Consider the following 25,247-nt stretch of genomic DNA (forward strand, 5'->3'; position numbering starts at 1 on the left):
CTTCCAGAAAGTCTTCCAGACAACTTTCATTTCAGTCGTCTGGACTTCCATTTCAGTCGTCTGGACTTCCTGAAAGTCGTCTGGACTTCCTAGAAGTCGTCTGGACTTCCTGGATGTCTTTTGAAAAAGTCTTTTTCCATATCAAGTGGAGTCCAAGCTTGTCTTTGTAGAGGAATGATCTATAATAGTTTTGTTTGTGGTCTGTTTTGTGAATTGCATGTTTACTCTTTTAGTTGTGAATTTTTTTGTAAAATCAGTAATAATGTTTCCCAAGATGTAATACATGTGCTAACAATGTGTTTACACATTTACAAATCAATGAAATAATAGAGTTTAGTAGCCTTTTTCTTATATTTGGATCTCTCATATGCAATAATAAACTCCAATGGCCTTTTTCTCATCTTAATAAACAAGAATGTTGGTAACTTCATATTGATACAACATTTTAAGAAGTATTTTAATCCTTCTTACAACTCATAACAATAATCATCATTAGTGTCTATAACAATAATACTTAAGAGATGGAAACAAACAATAGTAACTAGTCAAATCATATCATATTTTTTATAAGTTTGTGTTGAAAAACTTAGTCAAATTTAGTAAAACTAAGGAAGATAACATATTTTTAAAATATGAGTTTTACATATCTTGAAGTTACTTATCACTCTTAAAAATACATGTTATTCAAAAACTAGCGTAGAAGACTTAAAAACTAGCGGAGAAGACTTCCACGAAAGTTTTCTCGGATCAGTTAGAAATTTTAATTAACGTAAATATTGGTAACCTCATAAATATCACCAATTAAGTTATAAATTTCATTCAGTAGCCCAAATATTCATTAATAAACATGAATTAACAAGAAAATGTTAAAAAGTTCTTATAATTTTAGAGAAAATGCAAGTTTATTAAACATTGACGCAGACGACATCCACGAAGGTCATCTAGTAGACTTCCAGAGAAATCGTCCATTTAGGTCGACGCGGACGACTTCAATCTAAGTCTTCCAGATGACTAAAATATAAGTCGTCTGGTCAACGCAGAGGTTATTTTTGCAATTGACTTTGAAATTTGTTATCTGGGACGATTGAAAAATAAGTCGTCTACTTTTGTTTGGTTAAAAAACTCCAAAAAGCTAGACGACTTATATTTCAGTCTTCATAGGTTAATTTTGCATTTGACTGTATTATTTCAGAAGTTTGACTTTCCTGGACGACTTACATTTCAGTCGTCTGGTGAAAAATTCAAATATCCATAATTTATTAAAACTCGACGACTTACATTTAAGTCGTCATAGGTTAGTTTACAATTAAAAAATAAAACTTTAATATTTAATTATATATAAACGACTTACAATTCAGTCGTCTGTCCGATGACTTACATGTAAGTCGTCCAGGATTTACGAGGTTTGACCAGAATCTCAGAATAAAATCCTGGACGACTTACATGTAAGTCGTCGTGCGGACGACTGAATTGTAAGTTGTCTGGGTATAATTAAATATTGAAGTTTTTTTTTCAATTGCAAAACTAACCTATGACGACTTAACTGTAAGTCGTCTAGTTTTAATAAAATATTGATATTTCAATTTTTACCAGACGACTGAAATGTAAGTTGTCGAGGAAAGTCAAACTTCTGAAATAATCCAGTTAAATGCAAAACTAACCTATGACGACTGAAATGTAAGTCGTCTAGGTTCTTTGGAGATTTTTTTGTAACCAAACAAAATCAGACGACTTAACTTTCAGTCGTCTCAGAAAACAGATTTCAAAGTCAATTGCAAAAATAACCTCTGCGTTGACCAGACGACTTCCAGGTAAGTCATCTACAACCAGACGACTTACCTGTAAGCCGTCTGGACGAACAGATCTGGAAAAAAAACTCGATTTCATACCTTAAATTGGTGAAATAACTTCCTTAGCACACATAAGGCTTCTCCAAGAACACATAATCTCAAACGAAAGTGACCCACCCAGAATCGTTAACTTCTTTGACTCTATAAACCATAAAAAATGTAGAATCAAAATCTTGGTTTTTTTTAGTTGAATGTGGAGAGAAAGTGATAGAGATGTTGTGTTTAGTTCATAAGAATGGAGAAGAAGAAGAGTAAATTGATTTTGGGAGCATTAAGAGCTTCAAATTGGTTGTTCATGGTGGTTAGGGTATTGATGACAATGGCAATCTTGTAATTACTTGAAAATGATGAGGATGAGAGAGTAAAAATGTCATTTTCGAAAAAAAATAAAAAAAATTGATGGCATTTTCGTGAATTATATGAACTTGTGAGGTGAAAAGGGTAAAACTAATTTCTAAAAAAAAAGGAAGTTAGTTTTGTGTTTGACTTTGAGTTGTAGGTCAATTTTGCAAAAAGCCCAGAAAAATATATCAATATTTTTCCGCTAAAGATTATAAAGCTTAAAAATTTATATTTTCAAATGAATTGCTTTAAGACACTACAAAACTGCTGTCTTACAAAAACCACTACATATAACTAGGATACATACAATGTCAAATACATTTTGAACATAAACAAATTTCAGTGCTTTTATGTAACCACAATGAATGTTTATAATCCAATGATAAGCTTTTTCACATCACATTATATCTCAAGTATCATATATAAATACGTATATATAAGTTATATTTTTAATTTTATAACCCAATTCCACACTATATGTTACTAACTGTGTATAACATAACATTAATTCATTCATAAGATGCAAACTGTATGTTTCTTTAACATGACATTAATTCGTTAAAAACATATCTCTCCTAAACAAATCGTATGTTTCGTTTACATATCATTCATTAAAAAAATATTCAGCTGAAAAGTATTAATTTATTTTATAGGCGTCATATCTACCCTCAATAACTTTACTTACAATGCATACAATAATCCATTAGATGTACATACATATATCTATATATACACATATATATGTTTCGACCCATATATATATACAGAAGCGAGCGAGAGACTTCTACCAAACACAAAAATCAAGAAAAACGAAATGGGAGGGATCAAAAGCGGCGAGAAAACGCGCGTTTTGGTGGTGGGAGCGACGGGTTACTTAGGGAAGAGAATCGTGAGGGCGTGTTTGGCTGAAGGTCACGAAACTTATGTTTTGCAGCGGCCAGAGATTGGTCTAGACATCGAGAAAGTCCAACTCCTTTTCTCATTCAAGAAACTAGGTGCTCGTCTCGTCGAGGCTTCTTTCTCCGACCACCAAAGCCTCGTATCAGCCGTGAAACTCGTAGACGTCGTTGTCTCCGCCATGTCGGGCGTTCACTTCCGTAGCCATAACATCCTTGTCCAGCTTAAGCTCGTTGAAGCCATCATAGAGGCTGGTAATGTCAAGGTGAGATTAAGATTGGTGGGCTGAGAAAAATTAAAAAACTGCTGATAAGTTTGTTGTTTTTAACTTTTTACGTTTCTAATAACATGCTTAAATAGAAAACTTAACCTAATATTTCAAACAAATCAAAAGTGTGTTAATTTGATAAAACATTTCATTGTCGTACTTTGGATGGGTGTCTATTATATTTTATTTTTAAATAATAAGATTGATAAAAATAATTGTTTCAGCGGTTTTTACCATCTGAGTTTGGTATGGATCCACCACGTATGGGACATGCTTTACCACCAGGACGAGAAACGTTCGACCAAAAAATGGAAGTGCGTCATGCTATTGAAGCTGCCGGAATACCTTACACTTACGTTGTTGGCGCTTGCTTCGCCGCATATTTTGCCGGAAACTTATCTCAGATGGAAACTTTACTCCCTCCAAAGAAAAAAGCTAATATATATGGAGACGGAAACGTAAAAGGTAAAAATCATTACTACCTCCAAAGAAAAACTTTACTCTTCTAAGTGTGGTCATTAATTAGTTCTTAGATTTGAATGATTAACCTCATAAGTTTCTAAAGCAATCAATCTTTAATGGTGTTATCTTCGTAGTGGTGTTCGCTGATGAAGACGATATCGCAAAATACACCGCAAAAACACTAGACGATCCACGAACAGTGAACAAAACCGTGTATATCAGACCTCAGGACAACGTTCTCACTCAAAATGAATTGGTTAAAATTTGGGAAAAGCTAACCGGAAACGAATTGGAGAAAACCAATATTGCTGCAAAAGACTTCCTTGCCAACATTGAACGTAAGTCCACTAATAATGTAACATAGTATATAAACTATATATCATTTTCAGCTACACGTGCTTAATAGACTAGGCTTTATGTCCGTTTAAAACATAAAGCCCATTAAATGTTAATTAATTTGTTATATTAATGTAGACATGGAGATTCCACATCAAGCAGGGATAGGACATTTTTATCATATCTTCTATGAAGGATGTCTCACTGATCACAAAGTCGGAGAAGATGAAGAAGCGTCAAGTCTCTATCCGGATGTCAAGTACAAGCGTATGGATGATTATTTAAGAATGTTCCTCTGATTACAATTTGGTCAAAATCATATCTATGATAAATATGCATATCATAAGTTTGAAGTTCTTATATTCATGTATTTTCGTGTTACTCAAAGTGCAATGTACTCATTATGCAACAAATATATATGATCTCTTCTTTTCTTAACAACCATACCAGAACAACAACAAAAACTGATTACGTTCAAACGTTGAAAGGATGAAAACTGAATCACAATACTAAAAGTAGAATAACTAGAGCAGGGAGAGTGTCCACCTCAGATTAAAAAATCAACCAATCATAGAAATCCTTTCTGCCATGTCATTAGTGATTGTCTGATTTCGTTGGCTTCTTTGGACTCAGCTTTTGTTTCATCTTTCGGTTGGGCTTTTACAAAACTTTTTATCGAGCCCATTGAAGTATTAAGGTTTTTTTATCTTCTCACTTTCTCCGTTCATATGTTAGCAGTAGATTTTTCCAGAACCTAAAGCTATAACCTCAATGTAACATCTCAACCGTGCATTAAATGAACCTTGCATTAAACGTCCCAACCTTTGCTTTAGATCAAAGCCAATGAATCAACGAATCACTATTCAACTTCCCTAATTCCCCTCTCCCAGGTTAAATATATATACGACATCGCCGTATGAATCCCTAAAGCTGCTCAAATCAAACGCCCCCTCTCACGCGTGTATCCATCGAAGAATTCTTCTGCAAATCTGCAATGACCTAGGGCGCAAGGTAACTTTTTCCTCTCACAATGTTTATGATGAGTTTTGTTTGGTAAGATTAATGCGCTTACTGCTTCTTTTGGTGTGGATTTTGACCGAACCTAATTCATTGTCTAATTCTCAGGCTTTTTTATTAACTCTAGACTATATCTAATTTATTGTCTGGCTATACGAACCAAAGGACTTTGGTGACCAATCAGCCGATCACAATTGGTCATATCAGTTTATTTTTTTTTTGCTTTGTAGACAATTAAGAGAAGGAGCAGAAATGTGCTCACTTTTGTGTCTGCTTACTATGCAACTAAAAATTATTGCAATACTTTCATTACTTTCTTATGGGATGATGATATGAAGCTTTTATTTTATTTTCACACTCTAGCTTCTGCTTTTTGAAACTTCGTGTTGTGGCTTTTGTGAAACGTAGTTAGCTCATGTCTTGGACGCTGTGTCACAAAATCTTGCAACATTATGTTATAATTTCACTATGTATTTATACTGTTGCGGTCAAAGGTCTCAGTGGTACTTTGTACCATAATAGTTTAACTTTTGATTGTATTGGAGTATGCTTGCTTGAAGAAATCAAGAAGAAAAAGAGTTTACAAGGATTAAGGATTTTAAAGGTGGCGAAGAGGATAAGTGTCGCTCCAAGAGATGACCATGCCAACAGCCATATAAGTACAAAACCGGTCAGAGCTAGAGTTCTTGAACAGCATGATGATCTTTTCAAACTTGGCCGTGCATTGGCGTTTCTACTACCGCATTTGTAAGTAAAATGAGTCTACATATTTGAACACTAAGTATACAAAACAATTATTCTGATACCTATTTTCATACTCTCTTTGTTTGGGATATAAACTGTCAGTATGTTGAGAGCGCGAATAATTCCTGAGGCTGACAAGAAAGAATGTCTGTAAAAAGCGTGTGAGGATAAGTGGTTTGTTTGATTAGCGTAGTGTGTCCTAGATTGGAATAAATTATTCTTTTGTTTCTTCAGATGGAGTTTCATAACACAACTACCAAAAGAAAATGTTGAAGATGTTGAGGTGATAAAAGAGGCGAAGGCATACAAAGCATCTTGAGAAAATAGTGACCAAGGGGAAGGAGTTTCTGAAGCATCAGAGGTTTCCTCTGTATTAATGGAGAAGGTCAAATGAATTAAGAATGGTTTACCATCAATCTAAAGTCTCAAGAGATTATTTTGCCAAAGCTAACTCTTTAGGTGTACTTTTTAAGGTTGCTGGTCTGATACCAATATCTCGAGGAGGATGACGATGTGTCTATCAACATTGGCAAAGGCTGGCTTCTTTTCACAGGTATATAGACATTATATATCCTCCACTTTCTTTCGCGTCTGATACTAAATTTCTAAAGTTGCAACGCTTTGAATGCAGATAACACAAGGATTGACATGGAAAGAAACACATGATGAAGTTACAGCTGCCGCGATGTACATGAAAGACACACTTGCTGCTGAAGGATTTCAACAAACAATCAGCTGTCTCTCCAAAGAAAAAGGCAAATAATCATCCCCTTCATGGGATTTTAATCTTTAAAGTTCATTTGTTAATTGATTTTTGTATTGTATCTGGTTTCTCAACAGAGGGAAGAATTGTAGTGTATGATACTTGCGGGTTGGGAAGAAAATGCAACAAAATAAAAATCAACAAGGAAAAAAAAAGAGTGCTCTGGTGTCTGCGCAGGAAGGTAATGACAACCCCATCGCTGATATGCTGGGAGCTGCATCTGTAACAACAAATACCTCTCATGATGTGTAGATTGGTGTTCCTATGACCAGCATAAGGCTTGATTGATAGGCATGGGATGGTTGAAAAAAACAGAGGCGAGGTAGCTCTGCCAAGTGCTCGACCTGTTGTTCCCGAAATGACTGCGGAGTGCGGAGAAGCTAACAGTTCTGGAACATGGGCTCTCTGACATGCATTGAGTAAAATCTCAAGTAATGGAGTCTATGACCCTCATGTCAACTCCCACAAACTACACCAGAGCTTTTTTAAATTTCGCATATTAATGAATTATGACTCAAAACTCATTACTACCGTCCGTCATGTTAGTGTATGTGTTTTGTTTTCAAAATTTTGTATCTAATCAACTAAGCTCTGTTTTTCAAAAAAAAAATTTAGAACATGTTTAAAATTAGTCTTCGGATTAATAGAATAACTTACATCCCATTAGATCAATACGAATGCTCATCCCAGTAATAATCTCATTTTCCTCCTCAGTACCTATCACAATCACCAAAATCTTCTCCACCAACAAAGTTTACAGCTAATACGTAATAGGCAAATAACCTCCTAAATTGTATATGACTTATTATCTTCAAACCAAATTTCATTTCAATACAACTACACATTATTAAACAATATAGCTCAACTTCAAAGATGTAACCACATTTACCATCATATAATTTCCCTTCTCCAGAACTAAGCCAGTTTCCGGTGAGTTCCAATTACTAAATAAATAAACTAAACTTTAACACAATTAGTGAGTTAATTTACAGTATAAACAATAATATTTAACACTCAAATATGTAATAAATTAGATTAGTAGTAAAATATATTCAAAAGATATACAGCCTCTGTTTTTTGAAAAAATATAAGTTTTAATATTTTTCATACATATTAAAATATATTAAATATTAATTATCTATGCATAAACTTTATAATTAAATATATCTCAAAAATTTAACCAATAAAATTACATTTTATATTATGTTTTAAATTAATGTTTAGTTAATTTCTAACTCATACACATTACATCTATAATTTGAAATAAAGAACGCACAAAAAACTATGAGTTCTAACATTTCAAATTTACTAGACAAAGAATATAATATAAATAGTTTTAAATTTTTATAATAAATTCTAATGTATATATGTACATTTATATTCAAATAAAAACTGTAATAGAAAAATAATTAAATTATAGAACAAAAAATCCCGGGCGTAGCCCGGACAAACAACTAGTACAAATAAATGAGGAACATCTTTTTCTCCAAAAATGAGATGCATTAGAAAATGGGAAAATACAGATTTCAATACTATAAGGCAACCAATTAATAAAAGAATAAAAGAGAAAATTGGAAAAAATAGACACTTTTAACTAAGATTTGTCCCAATAGAATTTGTAGAAGATTATTTAGGTAACTAAGATTTATATTCTCTTTAATACCATTATATCCTTCAATTAACTTAATTAATCTTAATATTTTGTAATTGATTAAGTTTTATTAAAAAGGGAAAAATAAAAACAGAAAAAAGAATATTAATAGAAATCCACGAAAGAGTTAAAACAATTCGTTTAACCCTAATTTCCTTTTCCCTTTCATCTTCTTCTCCAACGTACCTTCAACCCCTATCAATGGTGATTTAAGGTGAGCAGAGAATACTTGTTTCTTTATCGGAAATCATCAATTATTTCGTCTCTAATCTCGTTTTCGTCTTTCCTCCTTTTTATTTCGTCTCTAATGGTGATTTGTTCTCTACGATTTCGTCAGACAGTCTCTTCTTTCTCTTCGCTTCACACTCTGTATCATCAGTAGATAGTGAATGTGTTTTTATGTTACAGTATGAGTTATTTTGGTTCTAATGAAATTGATGATTGTTGTTTAGGTCATGTCGGTGATGATATGTTACAGTCACGTCTTTACCCACCTCCTCTGTTGTGATTATTCGTTTTGGCCAAAGATTGAGCTTATATTTTGGTATTAGCTCAGTGATTCTCGAGGGGCTATCTCTTTTATTAGGAGTTACCTTCTAATCAAGGTCTTCCTTATCAATATTGATGACATGACATCTGGATTTCCATTTTATATTTTACATGAGTGACTTGCTTGAATATACTTTCGTGGATAAACTGAGATTCTTTAATTTTCATATTCTCAAGTGCTAAAACAGGTTGGTGTTGGTTTTCTACAGGTTCTTCTGTCTATATGTTCATTGCTGACAGATCCAAACCCTGATGATCCTTTGGTTCCAGAAATAGCTCACACCTACAAGACAGACCGGTGTCAAGTACGAGAGCACTGCCCGATCGTGGACCCAGAAGTATGCAATGGGACAATGATGATTGTCAATAATAATCTCACAAGTACATTGCGCATTGTCTAAGAATATGAGAAATAAGATCGAAAAAAACTGAATGTGGTGTTTGCTTGGTTGCTTTATTAGTTCTATCATCTTAATCAGTGTGTTGGTGTACATGAGCTTTATATTGAGACATTTTGAGAACTTGCAATGCTTTAAAGCCAATAATTGGCTATTATGATTATGATGAGTCAGTATTAACGACATTATGGTCCACCCCGTAATCTTCACACACCATGATCTTGAGCTGCTTCAACGTAGCAGTAGTTTCTAATGTTACCATTCGACAACGTCTTTCTTTGTCAACCACGAAACTCCACTCATCACTGCAACTAGACATCCATTCACCAGATTTAACATAGATTAGAATCATGTTGTATTGATAGAGAAAAGAGATGACTATGTTGATCAAGAAGAGAGAAACACAAACAACGAAGAGAAAAGATCGTGGGAGAAGGAGAAAAACGTGGGAGATAATATTCTATGAGATATTTAGGGAAGATTTAGTTTAGATTTAGGAAACTTCTTTAACAGAATATGGAAGTTTCCATATTTTTACGATTTGCGTAGAATATGTACACTACATAACCAGAACACCGTATAGGAGGTGAAAAATGTATTCTTCATGTAGGCGTCATATAAGGTAAAAGGCAGAACAAGTTATGTCAAGTATATCATTGAGTTGTGGCTATATGTCGTTATCAAACTGTAGGTTGACCGCATACATCTTTCTTGATTATAACGTAATTGATTCTATATGTGCTAGAATATACAAGAAATGTTAGTTTACGGTATATATCCTTGATATATCTATGTTTAAAACTTAAAATCAAACATATAAACTAGATAGATTACCAGAATGAGTTTTCTAACTGTACCTAGAAGATAAAATAAAATATGATTCCAATTTTTGTAAAAAAAGTTTAAACATATATATTGTCATACTTATGTTTCCAATAGTTTTCATATTTTTGTACATTTTTAAAATGTAATTTACTATTTTCCCATTAAAGAAGGGGGTAATACATGTCCAAAATTGGTAAAAATATGAGAAATCTTATTGTGACAAACAAAAGTTCAAAGTGTCCCATTTTTTCAATTCTCCCTTAATAAAATCTGTATGTAGAGCCTACTAATAACCTTTTACTAGGATAAGACATGCGCTTTGCGCAGGTTAAAAATTTATATGAAAATTATTTAAGAAATATCGTATGGAAAATAAAATTTATATTATTGATCGAATTAATATTTCTGGCCCTTAAATAATTTTTTAATTTTTTTTTTGTTAATTACATAATTTGTTTACTAGTGAACTGATCTTATTTTTAAAATATTTTAGGTCAAAAATTATTTATCGCATAAAAACCTAACGTTTAGGCCGGAGAATATCATGCCTACTATTTGGTTAATGAAACTATGACAGCTCGGTTTTATATTATGATTAGCAATTTAAATTTTAATTATGGTTATGATAAGTTTACGTTCACGTGCCAATCCTATCTATCTTCGATATTTTTCTCTTTTTTGTGTCATTTTGGTTTTTGCTCGATATAAATATTGATTTTTGAGTTTATTCTCATTTCTTTCTTTTTTTTTTGGCCTGAGATTTAGAAAATGTTTAAGATTCAAAATTATTAAATAGATACATACTTAGGTTAAGATAGACGTCTTGTATATTAAATAACTAAGAAATCAGTTACTATTATGTAATAAATTGGCTTGCACATATAAATCAAAGATATGAAGTACATATATATATATATATATATATATATATATATATATATATATATATATATACATAGACACCTATTAAAATAAAATTATTTATTTATATGATTTTATTATTGTTGTATCTTATTATAGAAAAAAAATTAAACATTGATCACAAAAGTTTATGTGAGATTTTTAACAGTTTTAGTAATTTATACTCGTTTTGAAAAATTCAAAATATAACATATAAAAAAATCTAAAATTTTAATATATGATTAATGTAATTGTGTAATTTATTTTAAAAATTAAGAATTAAACAAAAATTATAGAAAGTATAGAGTTATTAGCAAATCTTCATTATTTAAAATCATTAATTACTATATATATCAGAATAACATTAGGTAATTCCGTAGGTTTTATTTAAGGAAAATAATATATAATAAATTTCAATTTGATAAATAAATGGTCTATAATGGACATACTATATAATATAACGTTCCCTAGCAATTTAATTTTGAACTAACAAAATTCTCAATTGATTTTCAAACTTCAACATGATATTTTTTTAATTAGTACAAACTACATGTTCTAAACTTTTTAAATGTTTCTCTATTAATATATATAGGATGTTAAATATTTGATCATTAATTTTTAACATAATAATTTTAACAGTTTTAGTAATTTTTTCGTTTTTAAAAATTCAAAATATAACATATACGAAATCTATATTTTAATTTTATAGTTTATATGACTGTTTAATTTATTTTAATAATATAAAATTAAACAAAAAATGATGGATGAGATATAAAATATTATCAAATCTTTATTATTAGAATCACTAATTGTCATATATATATTAGTCATATTTGGTAATCTCGTAGTTTTTATTTAAGGAAAGAAAAGAAAATAGTAAGTGTACACTTTAATTAATTTTATGATTAGTTTAATGAAAAGTATAATATATGCTTAATTGGACCAAATTATTTTATAAGGATTTTGAATTTCATTCTGGTGATGACACGTGGCTACACTTAAAGATTGTAATGTTTCTTAATTAATATATAAAGGATATATGTTAGTGTTTAATTCTGTAATTGCAAAGTGTTACTTTATAGATTCAAAAATTATTAAAAATATATTAATTGTAAAGTTGTGTTTAATACGAATTCGGCACATACGTATTGAAGACACAATTCGATGGTGGGTGTTTAAAAGACACTTGTTTAATGATTAAAAAGTAACTACAAAAGACTAAAATATCGTAAGAGATGATCAACTCGGCAAGAACAAGATTAGCTATGTACACCCTAATCTTTTACCGACTTGTGTGCATTTTTGAATGTCTTTTCTTCATCCTTTACATTCTCCTTTTATAGCTGACTGCCTTCCTTATTTTCTCCAAATCTATTCTCTTGCCGAGTTCAATTACCTTGATGGATCTTGTTCGGAGGATGTAATCTATCTCCAACAAATTGTTGTAACTTTGTTAGTGAGTAAGTGTAAATGATAGCAAGCCAGGACACATAAAGAATCAACCTCCATTTTTTCCTTTTTTTTTCAGCCAGTGGATGAAGCCATGGAGGCTGCCATAGCGCCATCTTCGGTCGGGCTCTTGTATTTTTTGTCTTCTCTTTTATGTCTAGTTTTTTATGCATGTAGATGTTTTGATGCAAATGCGTCTTATGTCAGAACTATTTGATTCTGGGTGATTGTGGAGCTTGTGGTCCCATATCTTTTTGATATTTTGAGTGGGGTTTGTCTCCAATTACCAACTTAATTTTTTCTGATCAAGATCTTGTGACAAATATGTCTTTCGCCGGATTCTAATCTTGTGGGGTCTAGCGAGTCTTCTAGCTTCAATAGTCTATTTTCAGTTTGGTTTCCGCCTGGTTCGATCTATCCCCTTCTCATCTCATCAAAATATAGTTATCTTCAATGTGCTTCTATTCATGTATTTTTTTTTTAAATTCCGAGATCGGTAACTGTTCGATTTTTTATGAAATCCATTGATTATTTTTGTTTTCGGTTCCGTTCAGGTAACATGGTTAGGAACTGGGTAATATCCCTTAAATTTCTGTTCCAATTTGTTTCTGGTTCATTTTCAGTTTTCTAGGTAACTTAGATAAATTTAAATATTTCGAATAAAAACTGTTTGGGTAATTCAATTCTTTCAGAATAATTTTAAATATTTTGGATAAAAATAGTCAGATAAGTTTTTTTTCTCGGTAGTTCGGTTTATAAGTAGTATTTAAAAAATATTTGGTAATATTCAAATTAAATAGAATTGACATTTTAAAATATATAAATTGTATTTTAGATATTCCGATGTCCATTCGGTTATGGTTTGGTTTCTGTTTTTTTTTTTTTGGTTTTATAAATATAGAAACAACTCTTTTATTTGTGAACATCAGTCTGGTTCTGGATTCATTCTTTTTGTTCGGTTCCAGTTTGGTTTTTGATTCTCGGTTTATATGCACATACTTTTTATGAAGCATTAGTTTAACACGTTGAAAGGTATTGTGTGCTTCTATGGAGGAGGACTTCATTTCTGTTGTTTGGATATCTGCTTCTTCAGTAATTGTTATGTGGAATGATTTCTACGACCTTTGAAGTATGCTATTCCAAAAACAAGAACAAAATATTGACAATTTTAATGCAGACATGACGATATATAACAGGAAAAAACAGGAAAAATAACTACTAATTAAGGACAAATATAGAAAACAAAACATGTATATATATTGTCCGACTGGTGACCATTCTGGAAACAAGAGGAACAAATAGAAAATGAACGAATAGGAATAAAATTGTAGGAATGAAAATGAATGGTTGTTCCATCCCATATTTAACAAGGAATCATTTTGGCTCTAAATGGTGACCAATGGTAATCATTAAAACAAGCAAAACAATATATAGTTGTAAATTAGTTAAATTGGACGATCATAACACCCCCCACATTAGGCCTGAGACTTATTATCCGATATCTGGATTCGATCCGAGATCTGCTCCGGATCCGCTTCAAAAATAGGATATCTGGGGTGCCCAGATCCGAATCCGGATAGTAAAATCTTGGATCCGTCCAAACCGAATCCGAATATCTTAATTTTTAGGTCCAGATATCCGGATCCGGATCCGTATTTTTAAAACATTAAATTTTTAATTTAATTAATATTTATATTTGATATATTAATATTTTTACATGAATTAATCTCATAATATTATATTTTAGTTTTTACAATATGTTTAGCAAGTCTCTCCAAACCGGAGACAAACACTTTTCACTATGAATCAAATAGATTACAAGCCTCGCACTAGTTGCGTGTTCTATGGACGATTATATGTTTATGTGTCTAACAATGAGAGCCTAGACACCTATTTATACAAAATTGTCTAATGTGATTTCTTGTTGTAAATGGAATAACATGTTTATCCTAAGTTTATAAGGTTTTATAAAAAAATTTGGATAAGGATGAAACTAACCAAATCTTTTTAATTCTTCAGGTCTTGTACGAAGCTCAGTAGCCGGCCAGAATGACCCAAGAGACATCAAGGCCTCACATTCTCCATCTTGACTCTTTGGTCATTCCTTGGCTTCTCGGTTTCTCCATCTCTCTCTCTCTCTCTACGAAAAGAAACCCAAAGCTCCGACGAGCTCGCCGCCTCGTTTTCTCCGACGCACCACCTGTTCCTCGACACCGTCTTTATGGGAGACGTATGCGTTCTCCGATCCTTGCTTCTCTTCTCTTTTTGAACACTTCCTCTCTTCGATTCTCTGTGAACAGACAAGATCCCAACATCACCGCCGCTTGTCTTCACCGGTGTTAGCTTCCACCGCCTCCACCATTAAAATCTCAGGTTTCGTTTGCTCTCTCTTGTCTGTGTCCTTAGACATTTGAACAAAACCCTAACCTTTGATTTCTATTTCCAGCTCGTCCCTTGATGAATTCAGCTTGACTTCTGTGATTCTCCGGTGACAAAGTTCCTCTTGCACACCAACCTCACAACATAACCGAACCAGACTTGTCAAAGCTCAAAGGTATCTCCTTTTGCTTTGACTTCTTCCACTTTGATAAGTGTCTTAAGCCCCCTTTGTAACCTGTAATGAAATTCCTTAGCTAAATGATTAAACATATCTCCTTGTTTAATTTCCAGCTCATGGTGTCGACGTCTCTTCACCACCGTTGCTTCCTTTAGGTAACAGACACAATTGTTTCTTCAATTTATTTAAGAACTTAAACCTGTAAACTAATAGCTTTAAGTTTACAGCTTTGTTGTAGACGTTTCCTCGCTGCAACCATACGACTTCAGGCAATCTTCTGAACTCATCTTTTACCAAGCTTTATAAATTCCTGTCAAACCATCAGTTTGCTTTTCCTGAAACTGATTCCTTCTTTTGTGGCCTTTCCGCGAGGTGAACAACTCGACAGCCTTGTCACCTGCAGCCACATGAGACCTACTAAGGCAGAACCTTGAGGATCTCCAAGCATTTCTCGAACTTCTGTCCAGGTACACACTTAGTTAGGAAAACCTCCGGATTGATAGATGTGTGAATCTTATAAACCGTAACGTCACCAGCCTCAGTTACGTCTCTCATAAAGTGTAGTCTAGTATCTATATGCTTAGTCCTTTCATGGAATCCTCCATTCTTAGCTAAGTGTATATCACTTTGAGAATCAGGCAACACTCTCACATCGTCTTGCTCAAATCCAATTTGCTAACAAACCTTTTAGCCATAGTGCTTCTTTAAAAGCTTCGGCTAAGGCCATATATTCTGATTCTGTCGTTGATAGTGCGACAATATGTTGGAGACCTGATCTCTATAGCTTATTATGTTGCCTCCGAGTTGAAACACATATCCTGTAACAGATCTTCTTCTATCCAAATCGGTTGCATAGTGTGCGTCACATAACCCTCGTACTTTGAAATCTTCTCCTTTAGTAAACAATAGGTCTGAATCTAGAGCTCCTCGTAGGTATCTCATCACCCACTTAACAACTTCCCAGTGTTGTCTTCCTTGCTTGCTCATGTAACGTCTGATCAAGCCCACTGTGAAACATAATTTCGGTCTAGATCCCACCATTGCGTACATCAAGCTTCCAACCGCTGATGCGTGTGGTACTTTCCTTATGATACTCGCTTACATGTCTTCTTCTTCTTGTGTCAAACTTTTAAGTTTAAATTGTGGTCCGACAGGAGTAACCACTGCTCTGCTCTTTGCCATGTTAAAAGTTTCCAGAACCTTCTATAAATACTTTCTTTGCGATAGCTTTAGAGTTCATTTCTTCATGTCTTTAATAATATCCATCCCAAGTATTCTTGAAGCTGCTCGAAGGTTCTTCATCTCAAACTCTTTCTTCACGCTATCTTTGATTCTCTTAATTTCTTTAGAATCCTTTGATGCTATCAACATGTCATCGAGGGGTCGTATGCGCTTCTGTCGTATGAGATAAATCCGAACCTTTCATGTAGAGACAAGGGTCGTATGCACTTCTGTCGAAGCCTTTTTGTTTCATGAAGCTGTCGAATATTCTATTCCATTGTCCTGGTGATTGTTTTAATTTGTAAAGAGATTTCAACAAGAGACAAACTTGATCTTCTTTCCCCTTCTCAACGAAACCTTCTGGTTGTGCCATAAAAATCTCCTCGTCCAACGTTCCGTATAAGAAAGCTGTTTTCACGTCCAGTTGTTCCAAATCAAAATCGTAATTTGCAACAAGTGACAACATAATTCTGATCGACACGTGTTTCACCACTAGAGTAAACACCTCTGTGTAATTGATCCCTTCAACTTGTGAAAACCCCTTAGCTACTAATATAGCTTTACATCTCTGCTTCTCAACTTCAGGAATGCCTTCTTTCAGCTTGAAGACCCACCCACTTGCTGCCAATGATCTTCTTATTCTCTGGTTTTTCAACCAGCTTCCAAGTCTGATTTTTCTCCAAAGAGTCCATTTCTTCTTGCATTCCTTCGTTCCATAACTTCCAGATTTTACTTCTTCTTGCTTCTAAATAGAATTTAGGTTCATCCATATTTATCTCTTCTGTTGTAGCTAGAGCATAAGCCATGCAGTCTGAATCATCAAGCCTAGAAGGCTTCTTCACTTCTCTTCTGATTCTGTCTCTCGCAAGAATGTAGTTATCTAGATTTTCTCGTTAAGCTTCCATAACTTCTTCTTCACTTTCCGAGCTTAAGGATTCGGTTTCTTAGTTTTCTGATGCTGGAGAAACTCCACCTTGAACTGTATCCTCTGTGTCTTCGTCAGTAACTACATTTGAAGGTCCTTATCAGCACTGGATTGAACATTACTTTCTTTGTTCTCTTCTTCATCTCGCTGATTCCTTTGATATCTTTAAATATATCTTCTTCATTAAAGATCACGTTTCTGCTTACTGAACATCTTAGCTCTTCTGGTAGTCAAATCCGATAGCCTTTAGTCCCCTTAGGATATCCCATGAAAACTCATTTCATTGCTCTTGGACTGGTTTTGGCTTGAGTCACGTGAACATATGTTGTGCATCTGAACTTCCTTAGATGGTTTAGGTCAGCTTTAGTTCCAGACCACATCTCTTCCGGTAGTTTGAAGTTAATTTCTGAACTTGGAGATCGGTTGATCAAGTAGACAGCCGTCAAAGCTGCTCCCGCCCAGAACTTTTGCTCTAAGCATGCCTCTGTCAACATACACTGAACCTTCTCCATAATCATATGGTTCATGCGTTTTGATACTCTGTTTTGTTGTGGAGTATAGACGCATGTTATGTGTCGTTTAATCCCTGCTTCCTTACACAAAGTGTCCATCTATGTATTCCAGAATTCTAATCCGTTATCTGTCCTAAGACACTTCACGTTCTTTCATGTTTCTGTCTCCATTCTGGCTTTCCATTCTTTCAAGTTCTTTAACACTTCATCCTTTAGGAAATAGATCCATACTTTCCTAGAAAAGTCATCAATTAATGTAACAAAGTAGTAGCATCCTCCTAGACTTTCAACCACCAAAGGTGAACCCCATAAATCGGAATGGATGTATTCTAGGACTTCCTTAGACGTATGCTTGCCCTTTGAAAAGCTTAACTTATGTGCTTTTCCCAAAACGCAATTCTCGCAAAACTCCAGTGTCTTCACATCCTTCTCGCTTAAGTATTCATCTTTGACTAGGATATGCATGCCCTTTAGACTCATATTTCCAACTCTAGAGTGCCATCTCTTAGTCAGATTGATATCCGGCCTTGCGACTGCAGCTTCACCATTCAATACCATTTCTTGTAAGTAATAAAAGCCATCACAGTATTTTCCAGAAATAACCTTCTGATCTCCTTTGTAAAACTGCACCATGAAGTCTTTGCCTTCATATGTGCATCCCATCTTCTCCAACAAACCTTAGGATATAAGGTTTCTGCCCATTGTTGGCATGTAACGCACGTTTGATCCATCATCGTTCAGGATCCGGATCTTTCCTATCCTTTTGATCTCGCTGAAAAAGTTATTTCCCATCAAAACCTTCCCTCCTTCTATGTCTTCAAGATCAAATAAAACATCTTTATTCGTAGTGATATGGAATGTGCAACTAGAATCATGTACCCACTTGTGCTTAGTAGCTTGCTGGCTAGCCACTAGTACCAATGGTTCCTTCTTTTCTTCAGCAATGATGACCGAATTTGATGGCTTCTGATTTTCTTTCTGGACACTGCTTTTTAAAGTGTCCTTCCTTGCCACACGTTCAACATTCTTTAGAGAACTTAGGTCTTGATTTTAATCTGTTTTTGCTCTTAGATCTAGCTCTCCAAGTCTTGTCGTTCTTCTTCTCACCTCTGCCTCTATTTTCGCCAGCAAACAGCCCCTCCGAGTTACCTTTAGACTTGTTAAGAAGTCCCTTCTCCCTTAATTCAACTTCCTTAGAATAAGCCGAGCTTGTAACATCACGGACCGTTAAAGTCTCTTTTCCGCTGCCGTATTTTAAAGGATCAACGAGAGACTCATATTACTTAGGTAAGATGATTAAGATCTGAATAGCTTGATCTTCTTCACTGATCTTAATATCTAGACTTGCTAGATCAGCCCCAAGTTTCAGAAACACATCCAAATTTTCTTCAATGGTCTTGTGTTCTTCCATCCTGAAACCTGCATATATCTGCTTCATGTAGATTCGATTAGGTAACGTCTTTGTCTGATACTCCGCTTCTAGAGCCTTCCACATAGCCAATGTCGTTGGCTCATGCATGACCTTCCGTAGAATAAGATCAGACAGACACATACTGATCAAATTCTTTGTACGCAGCTCCTGGTCTTGCTCCTTAGGGTCCGGTTTAGAATCCTTCTGTTCTTCACCTTCAACATCCATAGAAGTAGAAAGAGTTTTCTCCTTAAGAACAGAACCCAAACCAACAATCTCAAGCTGACATATCATCTAATACTTCTATAGACGAAAGTCACCCTTACCATCAAACTTCTCCACTTCAAATTTCCATGAAGTTGCTTGCATCCTCTATTAACCGGTAAACTTGTTTCTCCTTTGTTTGCAGGTTTCTGTAACACGCCGTACCCGTCAAGCTTCAATACCAACGAGCTGAGTATTCTTCACCACACCATATAAGAATTCTCCTTGCTTGTTTATTGACTCTTGCCTTCGAATCTATGCACCTTGGATATCTGTTAACCTGGCTCTGATACCACTGGTAGAGAATCGACCTTGGCTGTTCTTGTAAAAAACGAATCAAACGCAAAATATGTTTGGCAAGTTCTCTCCAAACCGGTGACTAACTGTTTTCACTATGGATCGAGTAGATTACAAGCCTCGCACTAGTTGTGTGTTCTATGAGCGATTATATGTTTATGTGTCTAACAATGGAAGATTAGACTCCTATTTATACAAGATTGTGTAATGTGATTCCTTTATCCTAAGTTTATAAGATTTTATAAACTTCTTGGATACGGATGAAACTAACTCAATCTTCTTATTTCTTTAGGTTTTGTACGAAGCTCAGTAGTCGGCCCAGGATGGCCCAAGAAACATCAATGCCTCACATATGATGTAATGCGTTGAATATATATATATATATATATATATATATATATATATATTGTAATTTCAAAAAATGATGTTTCTAAATTAATGTATCTACAGACTCTAACTAGTAGATAGTTTTCTTTTAACAAAAACATCTAATATACCAAACTCTTTTTTGGTGGAAACAAAATATGTTCATATTAGTGTTTTGTGCCGAGAATGAAAAAGAAAGTTGGCTAATTTGAATCTTTTCTTTCAGCTAGAAATAGTTATGCTAGAATAAGTTCTTAGATTTTAGTAAAATATGGTAAAATTGGCCATTAATTTTTGAACTTTTAGAGATAAAATATATTTACATTGCTTTCAAACCATTTTTAAAAATACAGGACAAAAATATATATGACACTTTAACCACTATAACAATTTTTAATGTTATGCCCATAAAAGTTCAAACAAATGATGGTTATGTAATTACAAGAATGTAAATTATGTAACCTAATTATATAATATGTCATGTAAATCGTTGATACAATTTTAGATGTTTAATAATACACAGAGTCTAAAGTAGGTTAAATTGTTCAAATAAGTAAAAACAATTATGGCCATTCATATATTTGATCATGCTTTTTTTTTCTTATAAAATTTTTCTTTGGCAAATCCTATCAATAACACTTGTTGGGGTCAAAATCGGTCACGACGGAATCAATGCTTGAAAGTCCGTAAAAATCAGCATGAACGTTTTTACGAAAAAGTAATCTTCGTAAAGATAACTTTACAAAGAGCCTTGCGGTAAAATCTTGTTCAAATCTCAATCGAACCACTAAATACCGATTGTCCGAAGGAAACAGACATGTATCCAATTCGGCCGCGGACAAGCTCGAGTACGGCAATCGGACCACGGACAAGCCAAGCTCGATCGATACGCGGCGACCAAGCATGCACACAGCTCGGTCGCTACGTAGCGACCGAGCGTCCGTCCCGCTCGGTCGCTACATAGAGACCGAGCTCGAGCCAAGCTCGGTCGCTACGTAGCGACCAAGCGTTCGTCCCGCTCGGTCGCTACGTAGCGACCGAGCGTGCATTCTGTTCGGTCGTTACGTAGCGACCGAACTCTTCCGAAATGTCGATACGACACCAATTCATGCATTCTCGTCTATCCTACGATGCTATATCCCGAAGACCGTAGCAAACTCAGTTCATGTCTTCCGACCATTCTAAGACATCAATCAAACTTTGCGATAAAAACCGTGGAAAGTTCGTTCTTTATCGAAAGAAGTCGTAATAAACGTTTCGAGTCGGAAGACGGCCCAAAGGGACCTAAGACACGACTCGAGGCCCAACTTACGATTTCTTAACCAAAAGCCCATAAAACGTATGACGGTTTACGCTTGGCGCGCAAGGAAGGATAAATGTCAAGTTTCCGCGGATAAATACGAAATTTTGAAGATAAATACGAAGATCGGAAAAAATAGAATATCTCCATTTTATGCTATGACGGCTTAGGGGCAGAAGTGTAAAAGCATAAACCGACCTTGGAGCTAGTATATAAGGAGTCCTAGGCGAGAGGCATGGGGAGAACTTTTTAGACTCGGAATTCTTTGCACTTAGAAACTTTAGGCTTTATTCTCGACAAGTTCGGTTTCTATGACTGGCACTCAATTACTAGACGAACTCGCCCAGGCAGTTCGGTCTCTTGTCCAGCTCTGTCAATTGAACTACGTTCGGCTTGATCCTCGAAAGGGGTACGTAGGCAGCCTTTAGCAAGGTTCAGTCCGAAATCAATCAAAAACCTTTTATGTATCTTTTTTCGTCTTTTGTTATCGAGCTGCGACTCAACTAGGTTTGAGCTTTTAGGCCGCTAGAACTAAGTAACTCGCTGACAGCCTTTGCGGCCAAAGCTTTTATGATCTCTTGTAATGATCGCAACGCTCTTACGCGGATTCGAAATAAGATCTACTGTTTTCTCTAAACTTGTTTGTTATCTTTTCATGATTTCCGCATATATTCGGTCACTTGTCGTTGGCTCTCGCAGAGATCCGGGACCTCTGGGAAATTAGGGTTTTTCTAGTTTCCTTATTTAAACGGAAATCGACAGTGCGAATTTCGGTTCCCACAGTTTGACGCTAGAAGGAGGGTTCGTAACGGATTACTCTTACTCATGGCCACAAAACGCTTGATCGAAACGATGTCTGGATATATGAAAGACAAACTCGCAGCACTGACTGCTCCTATGGCCAACCCTTACGCAAACGCCGTAGTTTTCAACAAAATCGAAAACTTAGTCGCGACCTTCCGCCACAGGAAGAGCACTAAAACAAGCTCGTGATTTCTCCCTGTAAACACGAAGGGAAACGATAAATCTTATCAAAACCCCGTAAGTTTGGCTCATTACCGAACAAAAGAAATCTCGATGCGTAAGGGTTTTACCAAAACACGTTTTCCGAAAATATTTCGGAAGGATAAAACTTGTTCTCCCAAAAAAACCGCTGAAAAACCCCAAAGTTAATCTCGAGCACGCACACTGCTCGGTCGCTACGTAGCGACTGAGCACGCACACCGCTCGGTCGCTACGTAGCGACCGAGCAGTGCGTGCTCGGTCGCTTCGTAGCGACCGGTAAGTCCTCAGAAAGGTCCTATTTTGGGTTCTCTTGTGAATCCTCATCGCCACGCTTTTCGTTTCGTCTCAATCGGAGTTTCCGTTGAGATTTTACGACGAAAACATGTACGACTCTTCTTGGCTTGCTTCCACTCGCTACGTAGCGACCTGTCAGACCGTCAGTCGCTATGTAGCGACCTGTAAGGCCTCAGAAAGCTCATTTTTTGGGTTCTCTTTTGAATCCTCATCGAAACGCTTTTCGTTTCGTCTCAATCGGAGTTTCCGTTGAGATTTTACGACGAAAACAAGTAGGATTCTTCTTGGCTTGCTTCCACTCGCTACGTAGCGACCTGTCAGGCCGTCAGTCGCTACATAGCGACCTGTAAGGCCTCAGAAAGGTCCTCCTTTGGGTTCTCTTTTGAATCCTCATCGAAACGCTTTTCGTTTCGTCTCAATCGGAGTTTCTGTTGAGATTTTACAATGAAAACAAGTAGGACTCTTCTTGGCTTGTTTTCACTCGCTACGTAGCGACCTGTCAGACCGTCAGTCGCTACATAGCGACCTGTAACGCCTCAGAAAGGTCCTCCTTTGGGTTCTCTTTTGAATCCTCGTCGAAATGCTTTTCGTTTCGTCTCAATCGGAGTTTCCGTTGAGATTTTACGACGAAAACAAGTAGGACACTTCTTGGCTTGCTTCCACTCGCTACGTAGCGACCTGTCAGACCGTCAGTCGCTACGTAGCGACCTGTAAGGCCTCAAAGGGGTCCTCCTTTACGTTCTCCTTTGAATCCTCATCGAAATGCTTTTCGTTTCGTCTCAATCGGAATTTCCATCGAGAATTTACGACGAAAACAAGTTGGACTCGTCTCGGCTTCCTTTCACTCGCTATAGCGACCGAGATGACATCCTCACTCGCTATAGCGACCCGTCAGGCCTCAAAGGGGTCCTCCTTTGCGTTCTCCTTTGAATCCTCATCGAAACGCTTTTCGTTTCGTCTCAATCGGAGTTTCCGTTGAGATTTTACGACGAAAACAAGTGGGACTCGTCTCGGCTCCCTTTCACTCGCTATAGCGACCGAGATGACATCCTCACTCGCTATAGCAACCTGTCAGGCCTCAAAGGGGTCCTCCTTTGCGTTCTCCTTTGAATCCTCATCGAAATGCTTTTCGTTTCGTCTCAATCGGAGTTTCCGTTGAGATTTTACGACAAAAACAAGTAAAACTCATCTTAAACTCCTTGGCTTGTTCCTGCTCGCCCTACCTCCATCTTTGCGTTCACTTTCGAATCTCGATCGAAATGTCTCTTGTTTCGCCTCGATTGAAGTTACCATTGAGACTTTATGATATAAAAAAAAACCGCAAAGACCTGTTTTCTCGAATGGATTCAGATTAATCGTATAAAACGGCAACGGTTAACTTAACACCTTAGCCGCCTTAACTATACGATTACGTTGAACCTTTTTTGACGTCGTATATAAGGAGAAGATAACAGTCAAGTTCGGAAAATAAATGTCAAGTTTCAAAGGATAAACACCAATATCGGAAATGGCGAACATACACGAGAAGAGGAAAGGGAAATGAGCAAGCAAAACTGAGAAGAAACAAAACTGCATCTTCGAGAGAACTAAGGTATTTCCGACTTGAAATTTTTGAAATCAGTCTTGGAATTTTCGTAGGAAATTACTTTGAGGCTGCCATAGAACTTTAGGGAACGTAAAACCTAGGCGGATAGTCTAGCGAACTAAGTTTTAAGCGATTTTTTCTGTCTCGATATATTGTTCCATAATTGTTCATCCAGATCTTGCAAACCGATCTAAACTCTCCGAAAGTCAAGAAACGATCGCCACGCATATCAAGCTCGCTTGCTAAAGAGAGAAAAGTTAGAGACATGAACGTCATCTTAAAACCGATTCATTTCTGGCGATTTTCTCGGAACTGACATATCCCAAGTCGTCAACTTGGAAACAACCAAATCACAGTCCAAGCGTCGTCTATAAATTGTCCCGAATTATCGATCATTCCAAACATCAGAAGAAGAAACGTACACAACCCTTCAAAGTATCGGTTCAACCGTTTTCTTTCGTAAAAAAATGGGGGAGTAGGTACGTATACTATACTCGTATACTCCCAAACTTCAAAAACCTCTCCAAATCGTCAAGAATAGGTAAACGACAATCTTAATATTCGTCTAAACGCTAGCAACATATCCAGACGATCATGAACATAATCTCAAAAACTATACATCATTTCTTGTCGCAATCATGCGTACAGAAAACTTGTACCAATATCAAACTGAAACTCGACAATTAGCCAAAGTATTGAAGCCTTTTCCGGCTTCAGAAAGCTAGTTTCGTTTTTAAAAAAAAAAATTTACGAGAAATCTTCAATCACCAAAGCATTTCTTTCAGTTTCCGTTGTACCAAGTAGGTCACGGAAAAGCATCGAAAACATTTGCGACGAAGAAAACTCGAGAATAGATGTAGCATCGTGCACGTTAAAAGGAGCACTATCCTCCCGATGGTTAGCTAGATCCACCTCTAGTTGACCAATTCGTTCAAGAAACGAATGTGTCATGAGAATCCTCTAAAAAAAAACCTATGAAAAACGTTCTGCGACTAGATCGTATTGAAATAAACTTCGGTAACACTCCATGAGTAACTCCAAGCAATTTTCACCTAAAAT

The 25,247-nt window shown here is 35.5% G+C and overlaps 1 protein-coding gene and 2 long non-coding RNA genes across 7 annotated transcripts; all 3 read left to right on the plus strand.

The window, feature by feature from the left end:
- The first annotated feature begins 2,967 nt into the window (after positions 1-2,967).
- LOC103868905 (pinoresinol reductase 1) lies at positions 2,968-4,596 on the plus strand. The gene is made up of 4 exons (XM_009146961.3): positions 2,968-3,354; positions 3,582-3,822; positions 3,954-4,157; positions 4,294-4,596. Exons 1-4 carry the CDS (start codon positions 3,007-3,009, stop codon positions 4,452-4,454), a joined length of 954 nt encoding a protein of 317 aa, XP_009145209.1. The 5' UTR covers positions 2,968-3,006; the 3' UTR covers positions 4,455-4,596.
- A 2,161-nt stretch (positions 4,597-6,757) lies between these two features.
- On the plus strand, positions 6,758-9,462 carry LOC103868907. Of its 3 annotated transcripts, XR_004458362.1 has the most exons (3): positions 6,758-8,544; positions 8,783-8,935; positions 9,089-9,462. It is a non-coding gene; the product is annotated as an uncharacterized LOC103868907 (long non-coding RNA). The 3 variants fall into 3 exon arrangements; XR_004458361.1 differs by having other exon boundaries at positions 6,758-8,935; XR_633074.3 differs by lacking the exon at positions 8,783-8,935.
- A 2,268-nt stretch (positions 9,463-11,730) lies between these two features.
- On the plus strand, positions 11,731-20,178 carry LOC103868908. Of its 3 annotated transcripts, XR_004458494.1 has the most exons (5): positions 11,731-14,824; positions 14,898-15,005; positions 15,122-15,163; positions 15,236-15,475; positions 19,487-19,908. It is a non-coding gene; the product is annotated as an uncharacterized LOC103868908 (long non-coding RNA). The 3 variants fall into 3 exon arrangements; XR_004458493.1 differs by lacking the exon at positions 19,487-19,908 and adding an exon at positions 19,931-20,178 and having other exon boundaries at positions 11,732-15,475; XR_004458492.1 differs by having other exon boundaries at positions 11,732-15,475.
- Positions 20,179-25,247: the final 5,069 nt, after the last annotated feature.

The sequence above is a fragment of the Brassica rapa genome, chromosome A05, assembly GCF_000309985.2.
Source record: "Brassica rapa cultivar Chiifu-401-42 chromosome A05, CAAS_Brap_v3.01, whole genome shotgun sequence".
NCBI lineage: Eukaryota > Viridiplantae > Streptophyta > Magnoliopsida > Brassicales > Brassicaceae > Brassica > Brassica rapa.

Coding starts and splice junctions, on each gene's coding strand:
- LOC103868905 (XM_009146961.3), top strand. CDS start 3,007: ATGGGAGGGATCAAAAGCGGCGAGAAAACGCGCGTTTTGGTGGTGGGA. Junction 3,355..3,581: donor TAGAGGCTGGTAATGTCAAG/GTGAGATTAAGA, acceptor TAATTGTTTCAG/CGGTTTTTACCATCTGAGTT. Junction 3,823..3,953: donor TGGAGACGGAAACGTAAAAG/GTAAAAATCATT, acceptor TTATCTTCGTAG/TGGTGTTCGCTGATGAAGAC.